Source organism: Panthera tigris, chromosome F2 (assembly GCF_018350195.1).
Source record: "Panthera tigris isolate Pti1 chromosome F2, P.tigris_Pti1_mat1.1, whole genome shotgun sequence".
NCBI classification, from domain to species: Eukaryota; Metazoa; Chordata; class Mammalia; order Carnivora; family Felidae; genus Panthera; species Panthera tigris.
The window spans coordinates 44,472,872-44,496,402 of record NC_056676.1 but is presented as its reverse complement, the minus strand read 5'-3'; the positions used below and the strand labels follow the sequence as shown (position 1 = coordinate 44,496,402).

The window sequence follows — 23,531 nt, the reverse complement described above, 5'->3', positions numbered from 1 at the left end:
GAAGTGTGAAGGACACATTAAGACCATTCTGCTTGGTAAATTCTCACTGATTGTTAGTTTTATAATAGTGATTCTCAACTCTGGTGTCAGACTTTTGATAGATATTTAATTAATTACTTTTATTTTATTTATAGCATATGCTCTTTTAAGTTTATTTATTTTTTAGTAATCTCTACACCCAATGTGGGCCTCAAACCCACAACCCTGAGATCAAGAGTCACATGCTTTTCTGACTGAGCCAACCAGGTGCCCCGATAGATATTTTACGAGCAGTTATTTATTTAGTATTGGTATGTGTCAGGCATTATTCTAAACACATTGCATATGTTTTTGCATTTAATCCTCATATAAGAATTAAACAACTGTATGACATAAGAACTATTACTGAGCCATTTTGTAGATGGGAAACTGAATTACAGAGTGGTAAAGCAGTTTAGAGGGAAAGAAAGGGTTGAAATGACAGCTAACTGCTATAGTTAAGAGCACAGACTCTGGAGGCAGAGGATCTGGGTTTGAGTCCTACATACTAGCTGTGTGAACTCAGCTGTTTCTTAACTTCTCTGTTACTCATTTTCTTCATCTGCTAAATGGGATAAGAAGACCACCCTACTTCATTGAGTTGTTCCGAAGATTAAATATATAAAGTGCAAGGAATAGCACTTAGCACATAAAAACCCTGTATCTATTTGCTGTTGGTACTGTCATCATCCTGTCATTCTCACTTGTATAAGGTGGGAATGTCTTTGCAATCAGATGTGTTTGAACAGAATATGCAGAGGACTATGGAACCAAGAACAGAGTCTGAACATTCACTGTTTGTACTTTGAATTATCTTTTTTAATGAAGGAGGTATACACTTAATAAGAGAGGTACATTTTTAGGTGCAGTGAAAGTTTCTTTAATAGAATCAGACAGTGGCTATTCACAACATACTAGGACATGTTATCTTAGTGCCCTTTGAATTAATGCCTTGTACGTAATGGTCTTTTTAGTAAATGCTTGATTTAATGTGTTTTAAAAATATATGTTCTGCCTTGATGTGTATTTTGTGTCACTTCAGACAGCTTTGTTTTTTCTTGGTGAATGCATACCAGTTTCTTATTGATTTCTTTGGAATTTCAAAGTTTAATTATTATTTTATTGTTAATAACAGACATATTTTTTATTTGTTTGGATTTCTGTTCCATAAAGTGCTTTTTGGGCATATGTATTTGGCTCTTTGTTATTGGACTAATTCATGTTTGACTTCCCTAATCACTTTGTTGCATGTTCCCCCTTTGTGTAATAGATACTAGTTCATACAGGATTTACAACTCCATATATATTGAGTGCTTTTCTGTTGTCTTCTGATCTCTTTTTCAGGAATCTTTTCATGTGGGAAAGGATTTTAAAATGTCTGCCCACTGACCATTTTCACAGTAGAGTATCAGTTCTCTTTCTCTTCAGATCAAGGGATTATAAGCAGCGTGTATATATGTATATTTACATATGGTGTAAGTAGTGAAAGCTTTCATTTTGAATCACTAGTTGTGGGACTTTGTGATAGATTATTAATCTTTTTTTTTTTTTTTTTTTTTGCCAAACATCTGCAATCCAGATTTCATGAAAGACAGCCTCTCTCTGCCCTGTAATAATGGCTAAAATATTCTAGTTATGTTTTCTAATGTATGTACTTTGTGTTGAGCAGATTTGTGTTTTTCTGGAAGAATCCCATAAATTTTTTATTGTTTAAGACTTTGGCTATTTTATACCCTCAACCCTCTTTTTTTTGGGTGGGATGAGATAGCATGGTGAGGGGGGGAGGGAGTTACTGAGTTGTTCTGCTGTTTTTCCCCAGTGTTTTTTTCATGTTGGATACCTAAGAGCCCCATTAAATGTATGTATTCTTTTCCCAAGAGAGAAGGAGTAAGAGGGGGAGAAATTTTGATTGTAAAGAAGTTGGAATCTGAGGCTTGATGGATGTTTGGATAAAGTCTTACATGTAAGCTTGAGTATTACCTTTGAGATTTAGGTATTTCAGAGATTGCTACTTAATTCCTCAACTTTCTCTAAACCACTGATTTTTAGCAAGGTGTTTGGTCACCATTGTATGTGATTATATCATGTATGCCATAAAAACTAATGGACACTGAAACATTCAAGGAGTCCTGTAAAATGAGAAGTCTGAATGTAATGTTAATACAGTTTGGAGTAAATATTTATTAGCTGAGGGAAGCAGTACTACGAAATGAAGGCAAAAAAGGAGACTTAAGAAAAGCCTTTATGCTCCCTTTAAAAAACATGCTGATTCTACTTTCCCTGCCCCCACAATTACCGAATTCCCTTTGTTTGGGGGCAGAATATAGAAACCAGCCTCAGAGATCTCATGTTGTTAAATATCTGGAATAACCTTTAGCATTTTTAAAGTTAATCAGTGGTTTGTGCTTTATACAAACCTTTTTTTCCAGGAACTTCCCCACTTTTTGGTATCAACTTCAAGTTTATTGTATCATTTTCAACTCTTGGTTATAAGTTATATAGAAAGCCCAGCCTAAATTGGCTTACGTCACAAGGGGAATTTATTTGCTCATATTACCAAAAATCTTTGCAGAGCTAGTTTTATGCATGGCAGATTCTGGGTTAAAGGAATTACTTGAATTCACCTTTTTATTCTGATACCTCTGTATGGAGTCTAGTCTCACACAAATTTTTACCTTATTGTCGCAAGAGGGCTGCCAGCAGCTACTGGGTTATACTTTCTAGCTGAAATCCAGCAAGCAGTCTTGTGCTTCACTGCTTCTGAATAGGTCATGTGTCTTTCTCTGCACACATCATTGTGATGTGGTAACTGGCTTAGACCTAGGTTTGTGTCTAACCTGGAGCTAGGTTGGAGCTGACTATTAGAAATACATATTCTGAGGATGGGGAAGTAGTGATTTCCCCTGAAATTTGTTAGCAGGAGAAGGGTGAATGTGTATTAGAATGGCTATATGTAATAGATATTTTTATATATTTACTAAAACTAAAATCAAAACAAAACAAACTATGTCAGGAATAAAACACAAGAAAAAAGGGGCACCTGGTTGGCTTAGTCAGTTAAGCATCTAATTCTTGATCTCGGCTCAGGTCTTGATCTCAGGTAGTGAGTTCAGGCCCCACATTGGGCTTCGTGCTGGGTGTGAAGGTACTTTAAAGAAAAAAGAAAAAAACAACCCCACACACAATAAAAAAATTGAAACAAAAACAACCCACCTCTAAATAACTCCCAAAATGTAGATTAAAGGTTAGAAGACGTTTTTGGTGACATTTGGGTCAAACTGTTGGGTCTTCATCCCTTTCTCCTTCTGTCACAGTAAAGGATGGAAAGATTGATATTTTCCAGGAGCCTGTTTCTGCTCTGTCAGGAGTGAATGTTTGCTGTAAGACTTCTCCCGGAAACTCTACTTATCAGGATTAAAGACTCATAGTTCCTTATTAGGCCAGGGTGGACTGACCCTGTTAGTAGTTCTGGTGTCCACGGCCCCTTTTCTTACAAGGATTTTCTCACCCTGAGCAGGTAATAACTGTCTACAGCTGCACAAGAATTTTAGGAGAATTAGTTCTTTTGTATGGAAAGTGATTCTTGCTCCTTTTTTGGTATATACCATAGAGTGAAAGTGAGTTCTAAGTATATTTCACACATGCCTCTTAAAGTTCCAAGCCACAGCATTAAGATGACCATGCACTGTAGGATTAGACTTTTAGAATTTTTCATAGCAATCATGTGCCAGGCCTTAATCTCTGATTAAACACATCATACACATTACACTCCATTACATTTTTTCTAAATCTTTTGATTGGATTATAAACACTTTCCTTTATGATTTTTCCACATTACTATATAGTTCCTCCAATAGACTTTCTCTCCTACCTTAACTAAGTAAATTAACCTTACAAAGGTATTTCCTTGGCTGCCCTTATTGGTAAACTGCCCAAATGTCACCTTAGTTGCTGTTCTTCTTGGCATTTCTCCCAGTTCTGTTTTCTTTTCATCAGTCAGGCCCACCTTCATACACTTTATTTTTATATTGTACATTCCTTATTCCTTGCCTGAGTGGACTGCCTGTCACTGCCAGATCTGTGGTTAGCCCTCCCTCCCTGTCTTAAACCTGACCCTTAGCACACCATGACAATGGTCATTTGAAGTGGTGTGGTTTGGTGGAAGCATTCCTGGAGGTGGAACCGGAAGACCAAGGGTTCATTCCTGCGTTGTTACTTGGTAGCTCTGTGACCCTGGGCACATTGTGTAACTACTCTAAACCCAAGATGCCTAAGCCTAAAATGGACCTAATATCATATTACATTCCTTACCTACCTCAGTGTTTTGTGAGGAACAAAGATGATGAGTGTCAGAGCATTTTGTAACCTGGAAAATTCTATACAAACTTAATTTACTGTTATCAAGGCAAAAACTTTAAAAATGGCATATATTTTTTAATTAACTAATGATTTAAGAATTTTATGATATTTGTTGAAATAGTGAATATTCTCTAACATTAGAAAAATATACTAAAAAATTATTGTGTCTTATCCAGTAAAGTTTTGGTTAATTTTAGTAAATCAAGAGATGTACATAAGTTAATCTAATAGAAAATTGGAATTTAGCTCCTTAGGTAGAAAATCACTAATTTTAACGATTTTAGATGAAGAGCCTTTAAAATTTTATAGCACTGTTGTCTGTACTTTTAACGAGAATGTGTGAGCTCCTCCCCCCCTTTAATGATATAAATTAAGGAAAAAATGCAAGTAACATGAGCAGATTGTAAAAATTTTAAATAGTATGGAAGAGGAACTCAGTGTCTCCTTACTCATCCCTCAGTTTTACTTCCTTGAGGTAATGTCAGCTAATAGTTTCTTGTGGGTCTTGCTAGCACATATGTATGCATACCTTATTTTACTTGAGGGATTCATACTATAGATGTGGTGTTCTATACCTTGTCTTTTTTTTTTTCTTTAACTTCTGATATATCTTAGAGATCTTCCCATACTGGTACATGTGTGTATGCAGCAAAGGTCTGTGTGTATGTAACGAAATGTATTTTGGGAGGCAACTTGAGTGGCTGTCGGTTACGTGTCTGACTGTTGGTTTCGGCTCAGGTCATGATCTCATGGTTTGTGGGATTGAGCCCCTGCATCGGGCTCTGGGCTGAGAGCTCAGAGCCTGCTTGGGATTCTTTGTCTCTTCTCTCTCTGCCCCTCCCCCACTCATGCATCTGCATGTTCTTTCTCTCAAAATAAATAAACTTAAAAAAATATTTTTTTCACTATTTTGGAGAAGATGAGTTCCAACTTTTCAGTTTTTGTTATAGTCAGAGTGGCAAGAACTCTTGTATTTGTGTATTGGCATACTTATGTTGTTATGTCCATTGGATACATCCTGAAACATGGCATTACTGGGTTAGAGGGCAAGTTCATTTTTTGTTTTTTAATTTTTTTTTAAAATTTAGTTTTGAGAGAGAAAGAGAGCGTGAGCAGGGGAGCGGCAGAGAGAGAGGGAGACATAGAATCCGAAGCAGGCTTCAGGCTCTGAGCTGTCAGCATGGAGCCCGACAGAGGGCTCGAACCCATGAACTGTGAGATCATGACCTGAGCTGAAGTTGGACACTTAACCAACTGAGCCACCCAGGTGCCACAAGTTCATTTTTTTTTAAGTTTATTTATTTATGATTTTGAGAGTGAGAGTGCAAGTGACGGAGGGGCAGAGAGAGAGCGAGAGAGAATCCCAAGCAGGCTCCATGCTGTCCGTGTGGAGCCTGATGTGGGGCCCGAACCCATAAACTGTGAGATCATGACCTGAGCTGAAGTGGGATGCTTAACTGCCTGAGCCACCCAGGCGCCCCACCCCCTAAGTTCATTTTTAATAACAAATTTTTTTTTTTTTTGGTTGAGAGACTGCTGCCTAAGCCATATATAACTTCTTAGCGCTGAGAGGCAATTTCAGTTTGAATTATGAAGAAGTATGGGTTTTGCTTTCGGTGCCTTCCTGGTTCACTGCATGCTGTGATACTTCTTCATCTTCCCTACTTTTGTCTAATTTTGCATAAGGTATTCATTATTAATTCTACCACAGAAATCTCCATTGGGATTTTAAGCAAGTTGCATACCTGTTAGCTACTATAGCTGCTGCTGCTGCTACTACCATAAATGATTTCATTATTATCCCCACATTAGCTTTCCACACCAGTAGGCGGAGAGTTTACTATCAGAGTTGTTTTTCCTGAAAGTTCAGATGTTTGTATCATTGTTTCACTTAAAAATTTGTAGATATGTAAAGCAGAGTTTGGCCCTAATCTACCCTTGCATTTTGCACTGTTTTCCCATACACATTACTCAAATACAAAGAGCCATTCACTAGTATTGAACTTCATATATTTTTATGCCCATTGCCTTTACACCTACCTAGTATTTCTTTCCCTCTTTGGTCACCAGACAAACTTTGTTCTTTCTTCAAGAGGGAGCTCAGAAGTCACCTCCTCTGTGAAGCCTTACTGGAGGAGGGAGAATGGTGTGGTGAGATTATCAAGGCCAGTGGGAACTGTATCATTCAAGGCCTTGAGGGTTAAATTATATGGTTTGGATTTTAAGAGTACTGTTTGTGATGCATCATCAGCTTTGGGAACTGCTGTCCTGGAGTGCTCCTATAGCTAATCCTGTTGTTCCAGGTATTCCTTAATATTGTAATTCTTTGTTCCTGTGCCCTTCCGTTTCCACTCAATTATGAGCACCATGAAAGCAAGGGCTATGTAACAGGCTCTTAGTAAGTTCTTGTTAGTGCCTACCTCCTCCAGTTGTGTTTAAGTATCTTTAATGTAGCTGGCATAGTTAAATCTCAGTTAAGTGTAAGCTGTTTTTGATGTTACCGCCTCATCTGTGGATAGGTAAATCCTGACTTGGGGAATATAGGGTGATTTCTTGAAAGAGGTGAGATTTGATCCAGGACTTAAAAGACTGTGTAAAGATTACATAGGTGGGTTTTCATCAAATGGTTTTCAAGACTTTGTGAAAAGTCACTGTGAAAATTGAAACTTAAAATTTTATAATAATATATAGTTAGCTGTCTATGGCACTTGAAAGATGAAACTATGTCACTTTTTTTTTTCATTTCCTTAATAGATAATAGGTACTAAATATGGAATTAATGTATTATTTTATATAAGTAAGTATGTCAAAAAGGTGGGGTTTAGGTAGGATTGTCGAGTCATTTTTAGAAAATTAAAATTCTTAATTTTGTATGAACTTACAAAAGCTCACTTGAATTTGTTTTTACTGACACAAAAACATTAAGGCAGTATGTATATTTTAAAACAGCTTGGGCATGTGCCCTTGAGACAATTTGCTGGGTGCATTTTTATCAAAACCATATACACAGTGACATATTAAATGTATCATATTATTATACTAATCATATGACTCTAGAAACAAAAGTAACCAGAGGACTAAAGCCTATCAAAACCATCTTTTTGTTTTTGTACAATGAGATTCTTTTTAAATTTGCCAGTGAATTCATACCAGTATTGAAACCAGATGTGGACTTCCGTCTTTTAATGTATTAGCTCAGCTATAAAAGTCTTATTTTGATCCCTGATTACTGAGTATTTATTTCATTCATGGTTTATTATATCTCTCCCACTTTTATTTATTTTTTTAAATAGACCTATAAAATATTCAAGTGATTTTAAAATGACATTGCCCCATTTATATAGTGGTGAAAATCAAATTAAACCTGCATTGTATTAAAGGTAACATAATTAAATCCATAAATGGAGTACTCTGTTGATAAGATTTTTCATTGGAGAGGATTTTGACAGATACCACTAAATGAAGTGTCAGCCGTGGTTTGAGAGTGGATCTAAGAGTTTTCTATCTTAGAGCTGAAATCTGACATTAGTTAGCTCATTTTGTATAAGTTAAGATCTTCTCTCCTGTGTGTGTGTGTGTGTGTGTGTGTGTGTGCGCGTGTGTGTGTGTCTGTGTGTGTGTTTCTGAGTATTTTTAGTGTAAACCTGACCATTTTGAAATTGATGGGCATGGTCTGTCTGAACTGTTAAAAAGTCTTTATTACAGAAATGAAAATGATAGCACTTTAAATTTTATTTAATGATGGGAATAAGTAGTTACCTCTGTTGCCAAATAGAATTCTAGTCACTTTGGTAACTGGTTAAGTTTGTATAAAACAAAATTTCTTAACATATTTAAATGTTGTTTAAAAACAAAACTTTTTAGGAAAATGACTGTCATCTATCTGCCTGCCTGCCTTCTTTCCTGTCTTTATAACAAAATAGTTTTTCTAAGGATACGAAATAAACATCTTGTTTAAAGTCTACTGTATAGTGTCCGTTAAATAAACACAAGTTCCTATCTCATTCTTCTCTATTAGGGCCAGAAAATGCTTGTAAAATGTTGATACAGATACTGCTTTTATCCACAGTTCGTTTAATACCATTGACATTTAAAAGAGACCAGGTAAACGTTTATTCTTTCAAATATGCTAAGATTTACCTGCATTTTGGCACTTAGAAGGCTGAAATTTGGCCCATCACTTTTTTGCCATTTTTCCCATCTTAATGAAAGGGGGAAGAATGGGCCTTACTTGATTTCTGAGTGCCATTTCATAACTATTATATTATTCTTCAGTTAATTATTTGAATTATTCTATTGAAAATTTTCCTTTTTCTCGATGGTGAACTTCTTTTTTATTCAAAGCCTAATTTTAATGCCACTTCTCTTTCTTCCCTAATTAATTACTCTCCACTCTGGTCCCATTTCACTTTGAAAGTGTTTTAATAGTTTCTGAGTTTCTAAGTCTGTCTTTCATGCTAGATTGGAACCTTATGAGGTTAGGTTAAAGATTTTTTATTTCATTTATTTTTTTAAATATTAAAAATTTTTAAGTTTATTTATTTTATTAATTTTTTTTCATGTTTATTTATTAAGTGAGAGAGAGAAAGAGAGACAGAGAATGAGTGGGGGAGCGGCAGACCGAGAGAGGAGACACAGAATCTGAAGCAGGCTCCAGGCTCTGAGCTGTCAGCACAGAGCCTGATGCGGAGCTCAAACTCACGAACCGCGAGATCATGACCTGAGCCAAAGTTGGACACTTAACTGACTGAGCCATCCAGGCGCCTCTGTTTATTTATTTTTGAGAGAGAGTGAGCTGGGGAGGGGCAGAGAGAGAGGGAGACAGAATCCAAAGCAGGCTCCAGGCTCCTAGCTGTTGAATTCAGAAACAGTAAGATCATGACCGAGCCAAGTCCAACACTTAATCCACAATCCACTGAGCCACCCAAGTGCCCCAAGGTTAAAGATTTTTTAAATTCAGTGCAGAGTAGATGCTCAATAAATGTTTTTTTTTTTCAGTGAATGAATGTTATCTAGGGTTTTTGCAAAATACTTCTGCATTCTTAGATCACTTTTATGCATGCTTTATATTCTTCCTGTCTGCCATACATGTGCTCTTATCCTTGGCAACATTGTGATCGATTTTATAACTGATACTTCATTGTTTTAATTTGCTTTTTTTTTTTGATAATTAGTGAAGTTTGTTATTTTCTGTGTATGTTAACCAGCTCTATTTTTAATTTTTGCATATTTGTGAGTTGTGTATATTCATTTATTTACCTACTTATTTGTTGGGTTTTATTATTTTTCTGAAAGATTTATGTGAGCTCTTTATATTCTAAATAATTCTGTACACTAAATATCTTAGTATATTTTCTGTGAATATTTTTCTAAGCTTTCTAAGCTTATAGTATTTATGTAAACAAAGCTAATAAATTCTCATAATTTTTGTTTGCTTTTTCGATTAGAAAGCATTCTTTCTGCCTACTGATTTGATACTTTGAATGTCTTCTATTTTTATTTAAATAGCTTAAAATTGTTTCAGTCGTTGATCTATATGTTTGTTTTAGTGGTATTAAGCATCTGTTTTCCATAAAGTACTTATTAAGCCACCTATAATGTCCTCAGTTAAGGTTACTTTTCAGGCCAGGGGATCCACTTACTCGCAGAATTTATTAACAGGTATACTTGTTTTGTTTGGCAGGCACAGCATTTAAAATAATTTACATTAGAATGCTCAGATGAGGCCTGCATTTTGTCTTGATACTCTGGGCTGATACTCGGTTTTACTGCTTGTGTATGGCTGGTATCTGTCCTTAGTTTGTTAACCACTTGTACTATGGCTGGCAACCGTTCTAATTAGACATTGCTTTAGCTGATTGTCAAAATATTTTCAATATCATCTTTGGAGCAAGTTTTGCAATTCTGTTTTTTTCTTTTTTAGGGTATATATATATAATTTATTGTCAAGTTACCTAACATACAGTGTATACAGTGTGCTCTTGGCTTTGAGAGTAGATTCCAATATTTAATTGCTTACATAAACCCAGTGCTTATCCCAGCAAGTACCCTCCGCAACACCCATCACCCATTTTCCCCGCACCCCCCATCCCCTTCCAACCTCAGTTTGTTCTCTGTATTTAAGTCTCTTATGGCTTGTCGCCCTCTCTATTGGTAACTATTTTTTTTTCTTTCTTTCCCTTCCCCCATGGTCTTCTGTTAAGTTTTTCAAATTCCACATATGAGTGAAAACATGTATCTGTCTTTGATGGACTTATTTCACTTAGCATAATATCCTCCAGTTCCATCCACACTATTGCAAATGGCAAGATTTCATTCTTTTTCATTGCTGAGTAGTATTTCATTGTATCTATATACCACATCTTCTTTATCTATTCATCAGTTGATGGACATTTGGGCTCTTTCCATAATTTAGCTATTGTTGGTAGTGCTGCCATAAACATTGGAGTACATGTACCCCTATGAATTGGCACCCCTGTATCCTTTGGATAAATTCCTAGTAGTGCTATTGCTGGGTCATAGGGTAAATCTATCTTTACTTTTTTGAGGAAACTCCACACTGTTTTCCAGAGCAACTGTACCAGTTTGCATTCCCACCAACAGGGCAAGAGAGTTCCCGCTTTCTCCACATCCTTGCCAACATCTGTTGTTTCCTGAGTTGTTCATTTTAGCCACTCCGAACGGTGTGAGGTGGTATCTCAATGTAGTTTTGATTTGTATTTCCCTGATGATGAGTAATGTTGAGCATCTTTTCGTGTGTCTGTTGGCCATCTGGATGTCTTCTTTGGAAAAGTGTCTATTCATGTCTTCTGCCCATTTCTACACTGGATCATTTGTTTTTTGGGTGTTGAGTTTGGTAAGTTGTGTATAGATTTTGTATACTAACCTTTTACCTGATGTGTCATTTGCAAATATCTTCTCCCATTCCATTAGTTGCCTTTTAGTTTTGTTGATTGTATCCTTTGCTTTGCCAAAGCTTTTTATCTTGATGAGGTCCTAATAGTTCATTTTTGCTTTTGTTTCCCTTGCCTTCACAGACATGTCAAGTAAGTTGGTGTGGCGAAGGTCAAAGAGGTTGTTGCCTCTTTTCTCTTCTAGGATTTTGATGGTTTCCTGTCTCACATTTAGGTCTTTCATCCATTTTGAACTTATTCTCGTGTATGGTATAAGAAAGTGGTCCAGTTTCATTCTTCTGTATATTGTTGTCCAGTTCTCCCAGCACCATTTGCTAAAGAGACTGTCTTTTTTCTGTTGGATATTCTTTCCTGTTTTGTCGAAGATTAGTTGGCCATATATTTGTGGGTCCGATTCTGACTTTTCTATTCTATTCCATTAGTCTATGTGTCTTTTTTTAGTGTGCCAATACCATACTGTCTTGGTAATTACAACTTTGTAGTATAGGCTAAAATCCGGGATTGTGATGCCTCCCTCTTTGGTTTTCTTTTTCAACATTACTTTGGCTGTTTGGGGACTTTGTAGTTCCATACAAATTTTAAGATTGTTTGTTCTCCCTCTGAGAACAATTTTGATTGGGATTGCATTGAATGTGTAGATTGCTTGGGGTAGTATTGACATTTTAACAATATTTGTTCTTCTAGTCCATGAACATGGACTGTTTTTCCATTTCTTTGTGTCTTCTCCAATTTATTTCATAAGCTTTCTATAGTTTTCAGCATATATTATCTTTTACCTCTTTGGTTAGGCTTATTCCTAGGTATTTTATAGTTCTTGGTACAATTGTAAATGGGATTGATTCCTTGATATCTCTTTCTGTTGCTTCATTATTGGTGTATAGAAATGCAGCCAGTTTCTGTACATTGATTTTATATCCAGCGACTTTGCTGAATTCATGTATGAGTTTTAGCAGCTTTTTGGTGGAGTCTTTCAGGTTTTCCATGTAGAGTATCATGTCATCTGTGAAAAGTGAAAGTTTGACTTCTTCTTTGCCAATTTGGATTCCTTTTATTTCATTTTGTTGTCTGATTGCTGATGGTAGGACTTCCAACACAGCAGTGGTGAGAGAGGACATCCCTGTCGTGTTCCTGATCTCGGGAGGTGAGCTCTCAGTTTTTCCCCATTGAGTGCAGCTCTCTGTTTTCTTATATTGCGACCCTTTCATACATAATGATGTTTGTGACATCTGTCTGTGGTGTGATAGAAAGAGTATAGGCAATAGAGCCAGAAGACATGTGGGCTTTGCCTCTTTGTAGTTGTATGATACTTGACCACTTTATTTCTCTGAATTTGTTTCATCTAAAAAGGGGATGATGTGTTTCTCTTTACTTAATTGCGTTGTCATGAGACTCATAAAATACTCCTTATAACTATAAAGTAATGTAAAAAATTAAGACATTATATCTTTGTGTTCTAGAAAGTGTTACTGTTAATTGTTTAAATGATTAAAAAAATTTTTTTTAATGTTTATTCATTTTTGAGAGACACAGAGAGACAGAGCGTGAATGAGGGAAGGGCAGAGAGAAAGGGAGACACAGAATCCGAAGTAGGATCCAGGCTCTGAGCTGTCAGCACAGAGCCTGACCGATATGGGGCTCCAACTCACCAACCATGAGATCATGACCCGAGCCAATGTCGGACGCCTAACCTACTGAGCCACCCAGGCGCCGCTGTTGTTTAAATGATTTTATTGAGGGATAGAAACCCTTCATTTTCATAATTGAAGTTAAAAGGCTTAATGTGTAGTTACCTCATTTGAGCTTTAATATTCAAATGGATTGTTTAAATAATACTGTACTACAAATGACTTTAAATTAAGATGTATCCGTGTACTAGTATGAATGATTGAATACTGTGTCATTTTTTGATTAGGGCAGCATATGAAGTGACCCCCTGAGGTAAGGGGGAGGAGTTTATTACAAAGAGAGAAAAGCATAATGGAAGAAGGACTTTATAACATTTATACATTGCTTGAGGTCTGCCCTCTCCACCTTTGACAATTCTGGGCCAAATACAGGCTATGCTCTAAGGTAATTGTATAAGCTTTATAAGGACTGAGACTGTCCATGTTCTCACCTTCAACACCTAGCACCTTTAACAGAGTCTGTATGAGAGAGCCAGTGAAGTAGATATTTGTCAAAAGAATTTAAAAAATGGATGTCCGAATTAGTGTGAATTTATTCATCTGTTAAGAGTATGAAGATATTTTGTAAATATGTTATAGAATCATGGAGTTGGAATGAACCTTTGAAATCATTTAGTAAAGTTAGACAGTTCTTGAATCAGTATAATATCTTTGGCAAATCTTTAGTCTTGCTGTGGATTTGTCTAGTAGCAAATGCTTTACAGCACTGAAATCAGGCAGCTCTTGAGACCTCAAAGTATGTAGCAGATCTTACTCCTGAACTTTTTTCTCGTATAGCTCTGAAATATAGGGTTCAGAAGCAGAGATAACAAATCAGAGTTAATGAAGGGTTAGTGAAATAATGGAATGGTTGGAAATAATGGAATGTTAAGAGGATAAAAATTAAAGTCTATGTAGCTGAAAATGTCAACATTGAAATGATTAAACATGACACAGTTTTATGGACTGTTTTGTAGTACCCCCAAGCTCTTTCATTTTTATACCAGGAGTGGTGAGAGGGGAGAAAACCCAGGCACATAGGACAGCACCACCACCTTGTACACCTTGGTCACTGTGGTGGCCCTAAAGAACACTCCTACTTCCCACTCTCCCACCTTGGCTGTTAACTGCTAACTTAGAAAGATTGGAAATGTCAGATGTGTTGTATCTCCTTTCTTTTTGTGACTATGAGTCTGTATCCATTCATTTATTATTTATGGAGTGCTAACTATATGATAGGCATGGTTCTATGCATTGTGGATACATCATCAGTGAAAAGAACAAAGATCCCTGCCCTTGACGACCCTTTCTCAGTGTGGTGTTGTCCAATAGAAACATAAAATGAGCCACAAATGTAATTTAACATTTCCTAGTAATCACATTAAAAAAAATTAATAGGTAAGGTTAACTTTAGTAATATATCAAATATATTAATATATAGCACCAATATTATAATATTAAATAATATAACATAACAGTATCTTAATATTAATGACTTATGCTAAACATTAATAAGTTTATGATATTAATATATAAATATCATTTATAAGTGTAATCAACTAAAAATTTTTTCTTTTAAAGCTTATTTATTTTGAAAGAGAGAGAGTGTGTGTGTGCGTGCATGCGCAAGCCAGAGAGGGGAAGAAAGAGGAGGAGAGAGAAAGAATCCCAATCTGCACTGACAGTGCAGAGCCCGACATGGGGCTTGATCACACAAACCATGAGATCATGACCTGAGCTGAAATCAAGAGTCAGATGCTTAACTGACTGAGCCACCCAGGTGCTCCTAATCAATTTAAAAATTATGAATAAGATTCTTTACCTTGTCCTTTTAGTACTAAACTTTGAACTTTGGTGTATATTGTACATTTATAGCACATCTTAGTTAGGGTAGCTATGTTTCACACGTTGGGAGCTACTGTATTGGATAGTGCAACTTTAGAGCATAGTGCTTGCTTTCTAGAGCATAGTGCTTGACCACCAAGTCAGACTGTCTGGTCTAAGATAGAGAATAAGTTCCTGGTAGTACTAGAATTTTCAAATAACCCAGACTCCATATCCATGGCCTATGAAGCCTTGTGCTTTTACATGTCTCCCAGATCTCATCTAGAACTACTGTTCTTCTGACTCACTAAACTCCGGCCTTTTTTCTTGAACTCAAATGTAGGAGACTTTTTTCCTGAATCATGGTGTTTCTTGTTTCCTTTGTGTGGAATGTCATATTCCCAGATAGCCAATCACATGTTTAGCTCTCTTATGTCATTTAAGACTTCAGAAATGTCTCTCAGGCTTTCTTTGATGTCTACGCTAAAGAGCCTTTCTCAGTCATTCTCTGTCAATAGCATTGTATTTTATTGTCCTGATAGTAATCATCACTGATATTTTCTTGCACTATCCTATTTTCTATCATATTATCATCAAATTATCCCTTCCTCATAGAATGTAAGTTCCATGAGAGAAAGGACGCTGCTTGGTTTATTCACTGTTGTATCCCCAGCAACTAGTGTAATTCCTGGTATGCTATTGGTGTTTGATAAGTATTTATTGAATGAATAAAGGGCATTCTGGATCAGGTATCTTGTACTAGAGTGGATTTATCAAGTAAGTCACATTCTTACATTACCACTGAAGAGTGTAGGATTGAGAGTTGGTTTAGGGTAGTCTTAAGAGTGTTTTAATTTGGAAAGGATTAGGGCAAGTTGGGACCTCAGAGGTTAGGGGAAGGAGGTCCAAGTTGTTTGTTTGTTTGTTTGTTTTGATAAAATTAATTTATCCAAAGCCAGCACATTGTTCAAGTACTATAAATAGACATGTACAATACATTTATGATGTTATATATTAATGTTATATGTAAACTGTCTCCCAATTTGTTTAGGAATTTTCACGTCAGGGTTTTGTGTAATGGAGGTGAAACTGACATAGCATAAAATTAGCCATTTTAATGAGTGGTATGAGTGTATTCGCAATGTTGTATAATCACCACCTCTGTCTAGTTTCAAAATATTTTCATCACCTCAAACTCAGTAAGTCATTGTTCCTTGTTTTTCCTATCCTGCCTCAGCCCCTGGCAACCACCAATCTGCTTTCTTTCTCTGAGGATTCACCTGTTGTGAATATTTCATATACATGGAGTCATATATGTGCCCTTTTGTTCTGACTCCTTTTACTTAGCATAATGTTTTTGAAGTCCATCCACAATGTAGCATGTATCAGGACTTTATTCTTTTTTTTATGGCTGAGTAATATTCTATGCATGTATATACCATAATTTGTTTATCCATTCATCTGTTGATAGACATTTGTATTGTTTTAACCTTCAGCCATTGTGAATAGTACTGTTATGAACATTCCTGTACATACATTGTTTGAGTACTAGTTTTCAATTATTTTGAATATATACCTAGGAATGGAATTGCTGGGTCACATGGTAATTCTGTGTTTAATTATTTTTAACTTTTTGAGGAACTGTACATTGTTTTACATGGAAGCTGCACCATTTTACATTCTCACCACCAGTGTCTAAGAGCTCCAGTTTCTTTATATCCCTGCCAACACTGTTTTCTATTTTTTTATTATGGCCACACTAGTGGGTGTGAAATGGTACCTCATTGTGGCTTTGATTTGCATTTCTTAATGACTAATGATGATGATGTTGAACATCTGTCTTTTCATATATGGCCATTTGTATATCTTTTGTGGGGGAAATGTCTAAGTCCTTTGTCATGTTTAAATTGAGTCATTTGTTGAGTTGAAAGAGTTATTTATATTCTGGATACTAGACCCTTATCAGATGTATGATTTGCAAATATTTTCTCCCATTTTGTAGGTTGTCATTTCACTTTCTTAATAATAGCCTTTAATGCACAAAATTTTTGATTCTGATGAAGTCTTATTTATCATTTTTCCTCTTGCTGCTTGTACTTTTGATATCACACCTAATGATCCATTGACAAACCAATAGCCATGAAGATTTACCCCTATGTTTTATGGTTTTAACTCATAGTTAAGTTGTTGATCTATTTTGAGTAAACTCTTATATATGGTGTGAGGTAGGGGTCCAACTTCATTTTTTTGCTTGTGAATATCCAGTTGTCCCCAGGTTGTTTCTTAATGAGACATGAGCCACTGTGCCATTGGTGGCAGTTGAAACTTCTTCCAATAGTTATTTTCACATTCTACATAGTCTTTATATATGTGTGTGTGTATAAATATATATGAATAATTATTCAAGTATAACTAACATACAGTATTATATTAGTTTCAGTTGTACAATATAATGATTCAACAATTCTACACATTTCCTGATTCCCCACTGCCACCTCCCCTATGACAACCACCAGTTTGTTCTCTGTATTTAAGAGTCTGGCTTTTTTGGTTTCTTTTTTCTTTGCTTGTTCATTTGTTTTGTTTCTTAAATTCCACACATGAGTAAAATCATATGGTGTTTGTCTTTCTCTGACTTATTTTCATTTAGCATTATATACTTTAGGTCCATGTATATTATTGTTGCAGTTGGCAATATTTCATTCTTTTTTATGGCTGAGTAATGTGTGTGTGTGTGTGTGTGTGTGTGTGTGTGTGAAAGAGAGAGAGAAAGAGATATGAATGGACACTTAATGCTACAATAAACATAGGGTTGCATATATTTTTTTTAATTAGTGTTTTCATTTTCCTTGGGTAAGTACCCATTAGTGGTATTACTGGATCATATAGTAATTCTATTTTTAATTTTTTTAAAGGAACTCCATACTGTTTTCTACAGTGGCTGTACCTATTTGCATTCCCACTAACAGTGTATGAGGGTTCCTTTTACTCTACATCATCACCAGTATTGTTATTTCTTGTGTTTTTTATTTTAGTCACTCTGACGGGTATAAAGTGATGTCTTATTGTGGTTTTAATTTGCATTTCCCTGATGATTAGTGATGTTGAATATCTTTTCATGTGTCTGCTGGCAATCTGTATTTCTTCTTTGGAATGCTGTCTGTTCAGCTCCTCTGCCTATATTTAATTGGATTATTTGTTTTGTGTGCATGTGTGTGTGTGTGTGTGTGTGTGTGTGTGTGTGTGTGTTTGTGTGTATGTGTGTGCATGTGCACGTGTGTTGGGTTATATAAGTTCTTTATATATCTTGGATATTAACCCCTTATTGGATATATCTTTTGCAAATATCTTCTTTCATTCAGTAGGTTGCCTTTTTGTTTTGTTGATGGTTCCTTTTCTCTGCAAAAGCTTTTTCTTTTGATGTAGCCCCAATAGTTGAATTTTGCTTTTGTTTCCTTTGCCAGAGGAGACATATCCAGGAAGAGGTTTCTATGGTGATGTGAAAGAAATTATGTACTGTTTTCTTCTAGGAATCTTATGGTTTCAGGGCTCACATTTAGGTCTTTAATCCATTTTGAGTTTATTTTTGTTTATAGTGTAAGAAAGTGGCCCAGTTTCATTCTTTTGCATTTATCTGTCCAGTTTTCCTAGTAACATTTGTTGAAAAGACTGTCTCTTTCCCATTGTATATTCATGAGTCCTTTGATGTAGATTAATTGACCACAAACATGTAGCTTTATTGCTGGGATTTCTATTCTATTCCATTGATATATATGTCTTTTTGTGCCAGTACCATACTGCTCTGATTACTACAGCTTTGTAGTATAATATTTTTATAATTTTAATTTGTACTGTGTCTTCCTTTTATCCCATTGTTGGGTATTTGAATTTTCCTTCTTTTCTTCTTTTTCAAACAGAATAGTGTCCTCTATCTTTGTATAAATTGGAACTCCCCTCCTCCCATCTTCCATCAGCTTATGTTCAGGTTATATTTGCTGGTTGTACTTTTAGGGAGAAGTAGATTTTTTTGTCATGAACTTTTATTATTATGTGGGTATATTTAAAATAGAGGCTTTCATAAGTGGCACTTGAGCAAGGCTTGTCAAGAGAGGCATAGGTTATGATCAGACAAGGGCTCAAATCTTAGTTCCATCTTGTATGTGAGGAGAAGGAATTTACTGAACCTCAATGCAATAATTTCCTCATTTGTCAATTGCTGGTAAAAATAGTATATATCCTGGAGAGTTGTCGTAAGGATAAATAAGATAATGCATGGAAAATGATTAGCATAAAGGCTGGTAGGGATCTGGCTCTATTGCCATAGCTACTGAGAATGTTTCCTTTCCCACTTCTTTCCTTGGCCACCTTTTCTCCCTTCTCCCCTCTTATCCTCTCCCTGATAACCTTAGTTTGTGTTTCCATTTTCCTAGTCTTTCTCTGGTATTTTCATTTTTGAGTTCTCATTCTTATGGCCAGAAATCCAGGATTTGGGTAGGGTTAGACATGACTCGGTTAGAAGAGGAGGAGTGGTATGGGCATAATCACTTCATGCAGGAGACTCTTGGCAAGCCACCTTTGTTTCCTTTCCTTTGTGTAAAACTGTTGATTTTCTTTTTCATCAAGAATTAGCAACATCACAGAGAAGAATGTCTGAATTTACTTTCAGGACAAGTAGCTGTGATACTGCTACCTCAGTGTCAGAAGATGTGGGAAATAGTGATTTCTTAGGGTCACAATGATTTTGGGAGAGGCTATGTGCTTTAGGAATGACATCACTAATTTTTTTTTCCAATATATGAAATTTATTGTCAAATTGGTTTCCATACAACACCCAGTGCTCATCCCAAAAGGTGCCCTCCTCAATACCCATCACCCACCCTCCCCTCCCTCCCACCCCGCATCAACCCTCAGTTTGTTCTCAGTTTTTAATAGTCTCTTATGCTTTGGCTCTCTCCCACTCTAACCTCTTTTTTTTTTTTTTCCTTCCCCTCCCCATGGGTTTCTGTTAAGTTTCTCAGGATCCACATAAGAGTGAAAACATATGGTATCTGTCTTTCTCTGTATGGCTTATTTCACTTAGCATCACACTCTCCAGTTCCATCCACGTTGCTACAAAAGGCCATATTTCATTCTTTCTCATTGCCACGTAGTATTCCATTGTGTATATAAACCACAATTTCTTTATCCATTCATCAGTTGATGGACATTTAGGCTCAACAATAGCCAAATTATGGACATCACTAATTTTAAGGAAAGGGCAAATTTAATATTGAAAAAATTTTTCATCAATAAAACATGTAGTAAGAGTGACAAAGAATATTTGTGAGGAAAAAGAAGTTCCCAGTTTTTTTTTCAATTTTTTCAATTTATTTATTTTGAGAGAGAGAGAGAGAGAGAGAGAGAGAACGTGAACAGGGGAGGGGAAGAGAAAGGGAGAGACAGAATCCCAAGAAGCTCTATGCTGTCAGTGCAGAGTCTAATGTGGGGCTCAAACACACGAACCGTGAGGTCATGACCTGAGCTGAAACCAAGAGTCGGATACTCAACTGACTGAGCCACCCAGGAATCTCCCCCATTTCTTTATCTTTTAGCCTTTTCCTAGAGGTTTAGTGGTCATTAGAAAGAAGGATTAGTTACCAGTGCTCTTTTGTAAGAGTTTATCTAGCATGGTTTTTCATTCTAGTTTTATAAATATTTGTTTCCAGTTAACAGAAGATGAAATTGCAACTATTCTTAAATCTACTTTGAAAGGACTAGAATATTTGCACTTCATGAGAAAAATACACAGAGATATAAAAGCTGGAAATATTCTCCTTAATACAGAAGGACATGCAAAATTGGCTGATTTTGGAGTGGCTGGTCAGTTAACCGTAAGTGCAGTAATTTTGGACACTCTTTCGGCTTATATGTCCAGGTTTGATTGCGACTAAATGTTGATAACCTTTTAGAGGGGTTAATGGGAAGAAATATGTAACTACATTGTTCTTGGGGAGAAGGATCCATAATTTAAGTATTATTTATTACTTTTATTTACAACTTAAGAGATGTTGAATGAATATGAAAAAATGTAATTGAAATGCTTAAACGTTTAAAAAGGAAAGCTATATTGATCCATTTCTATAGCTGTTACTGTTACAGTACTGTTTTAGGACTATCTTTAATGAAGGTGGAGATAAGTTTCTTGTGGATTCTTTGTTATTACAGAATTCAAAATTCTTAAGAATGTCCTGTCAGAGCTCTAGTTGAAATTCTAAGAAAATAGTCAATTTCAGATACAATCTGTAGTAATTGAGAGTTTCACTATACAGTTTAAAGAATATGTTGGCAGATTTCCTTTGTGTTTTTGTAGTAGTATTTATATCTGTGTAATGTTTTTGCAGGATACAATGGCAAAACGCAACACTGTGATAGGAACTCCGTTTTGGATGGCTCCTGAGGTTATTCAAGAAATAGGCTATAACTGTGTGGCTGACATCTGGTCCCTTGGCATTACTTCTATAGAAATGGCTGAAGGAAAACCACCTTATGCTGATATACATCCAATGAGGGTAAGAAAATGATGGTTTGCTAAAAATGTTGATGTTATATAAATTTTGCATTTTTGTAATGTGAGTGTAAATAAATAAATACAAATTAAATAAGTTGATTTGGATTTAGGTTCTGTGCAAAAAACAGTAAAATTATCTGTTAAAGGTTAGCAATATTAACTTTTCTCCCCCCACATCCTTAATTGTGAGAAAAGAAGTGAAGGCTATATGTCCCTCTACAGTCACCATTTTCCTCCCCCCAAACTATATGTGTAAAATATTCCCTTGCTTTTCAGTAGAAGAAAGGGTTGGTAAATCCACTATATTCTTTAATCCATCCATTGTTTTCTCAGTGCAGCAGTAGAGGCCTTGGAAAAATCATTTCTCACTTTTCTACCCACCCTGTGGATTCTACCTTTCTGTGTTTTTGGTTTTCCTTTTTTTCTTCTCTCATCTGAAATTAATATTTAAAAATCATGATTTCTAGTATTGCTATGTACCTGTAAGCATATTAACCTTATTTCTTTAGTTGTCTTAGTGAGAAACTGGAATTCCTTTTTTGAACATTATTATACACTTCTGTGAACTCCCTTTTCCAGGATGATTTTTTTGAGTTTGAAGTATGTACCTTACATATTCAAGTCTAATTGCCTGTGCTTCAGGATTTGTGATGATACAGTTCTTAGGTTTTTTCATATGTGAATCTCAATTCATTATTGATAAGTACATCTGTGTTTGTGAACTTATTGCCCTCTAGTGGCTGGAATCACCTCAAGAAGAAAAGATAGAATGAAGAGAGAGAGAGAAAGAGAGAGAGAGAGAGAGAGAGTGAGTGTGTGTGTATAGAGAAGAAAAGATGGCGTCAGGCTGACTGGAGAAATGTGTGAAGTAAATAGATGGGAGGAAAGAGAATGTAGTATTTTGGAACATCTGAAGAAGAATAAATTGGAATTAATTTCTGATATACAGTATTGTGGATTGAATTTCAATAATATAAGTAATAGTGTACTGTGCTGAAAATATTTAAAAGTCTGTCTCCCACTTTAAAGAGAATTCTTCGAGTAATAAAATTATATATAATATGTATCATCTTCCTGGTGTATATTAATTTCTTTTAAGATGAAAAATAAAAATGACATGAATTGTTCGTTTGCAAAATAATAAAAAATGACAAGGTCAGCATAAAACCAGCAACACAGATTCTCATTTCTTTTCTGATTATTAGTTATCTTTAGTACTTTTAGTTATGATGTTTTTAGGGTGATCCTCAAACTAGGTGTATTTGAATTTGAGTTAATGAGGTTAACTGAATTACCCAAGGCAACCTAGCCAGGTGCCAGAGCTGAGATTTAACCTATGACTTAGATTATTACTGTTCTGTTTCCTCCTTGTGTAGATCTTATTTTTCTAACCACAAAGATTAACATATTAAATTTGACCCTGAAGTAGTCTGCCTGATAATAAATAATTGTAATATGTGGTTCCTGACTTCTAGGATCTTAAAGTATCATTTGGCAGTTTGAATTAACACATGTGAAATAGCAAAAATGTACTTGAAGACAGTATTTCTCTTTAAAATTCTATCAATCATCGGTCTATCTCACTTTTTTCCTACCAGTCTAAATCCTACTCATTCAAGTCTCAGCTCAGATATTGTTTCTATATAGAGCCTTCCTTGGTAGCCACCACCTAAGTAAATTTCTTGTTTTCCTCATAATTTGTATATAGGCAATTCTGGGCTCTGCAAGTTCTTTGGACAGTTTATCAAGTGTCACCTTGTGCATTTCCAAACAGTATGGTTTTAAGTTGCTACTTAAATTATGTTATCATTATTTAACTTTTCTCATGTTTGTGAACTGCTTTGTACAAATGAGAGTATGAACTGCAAGTACTGAGAAGCTGTTAAGGTCACGTGGTGGGTACAAGTTTTCCAAAGCTTGCATTTTATCATTGGCGGCAAATACGATAGTTTCCTTGAAATGACAGATTCACACGGTTCATTTTTCAGAAAATGTCAGTCCTGTGTCCAAGTCTGAATTGCCATCGCTTGTCTGTCAGTTGTTCCTTAGTAACAAGTTGCAGCTTGTTTGGCTTGCAGTTCTGTCACACAAGTGCTTTTCCTCTAGATAATCACCGTTTTTCTGTATGCGAGGCAAGTGCTTTGTGTGCATTTCTCATTTTGTCATAAAGAATATTAAAAAGGTATGTATTCAAGGGTAGAATTT

General features: G+C 35.7%; 1 protein-coding gene and 1 long non-coding RNA gene across 2 annotated transcripts in view; one reads left to right on the top strand and one right to left on the bottom strand.

Annotated features, from left to right (window-relative positions):
* LOC122234856 overlaps nt 1–2,767 on the bottom strand; it is a 47,604-nt gene extending 44,837 nt beyond the window's left edge. The window contains exon 1 of the long non-coding RNA XR_006212794.1: nt 2,694–2,767. This is a non-coding gene — a long non-coding RNA (uncharacterized LOC122234856). The remainder of the gene's footprint in view (nt 1–2,693) is intronic.
* STK3 (serine/threonine kinase 3) overlaps nt 1–23,531 on the top strand; it is a 292,559-nt gene that overhangs the window by 61,742 nt on the left and 207,286 nt on the right. The window contains exons 5-6 of the mRNA XM_042972682.1: nt 20,485–20,649; nt 21,160–21,327. Coding sequence (XP_042828616.1) covers nt 20,485–20,649; nt 21,160–21,327 — 333 coding nt within the window. The remainder of the gene's footprint in view (nt 1–20,484; nt 20,650–21,159; nt 21,328–23,531) is intronic.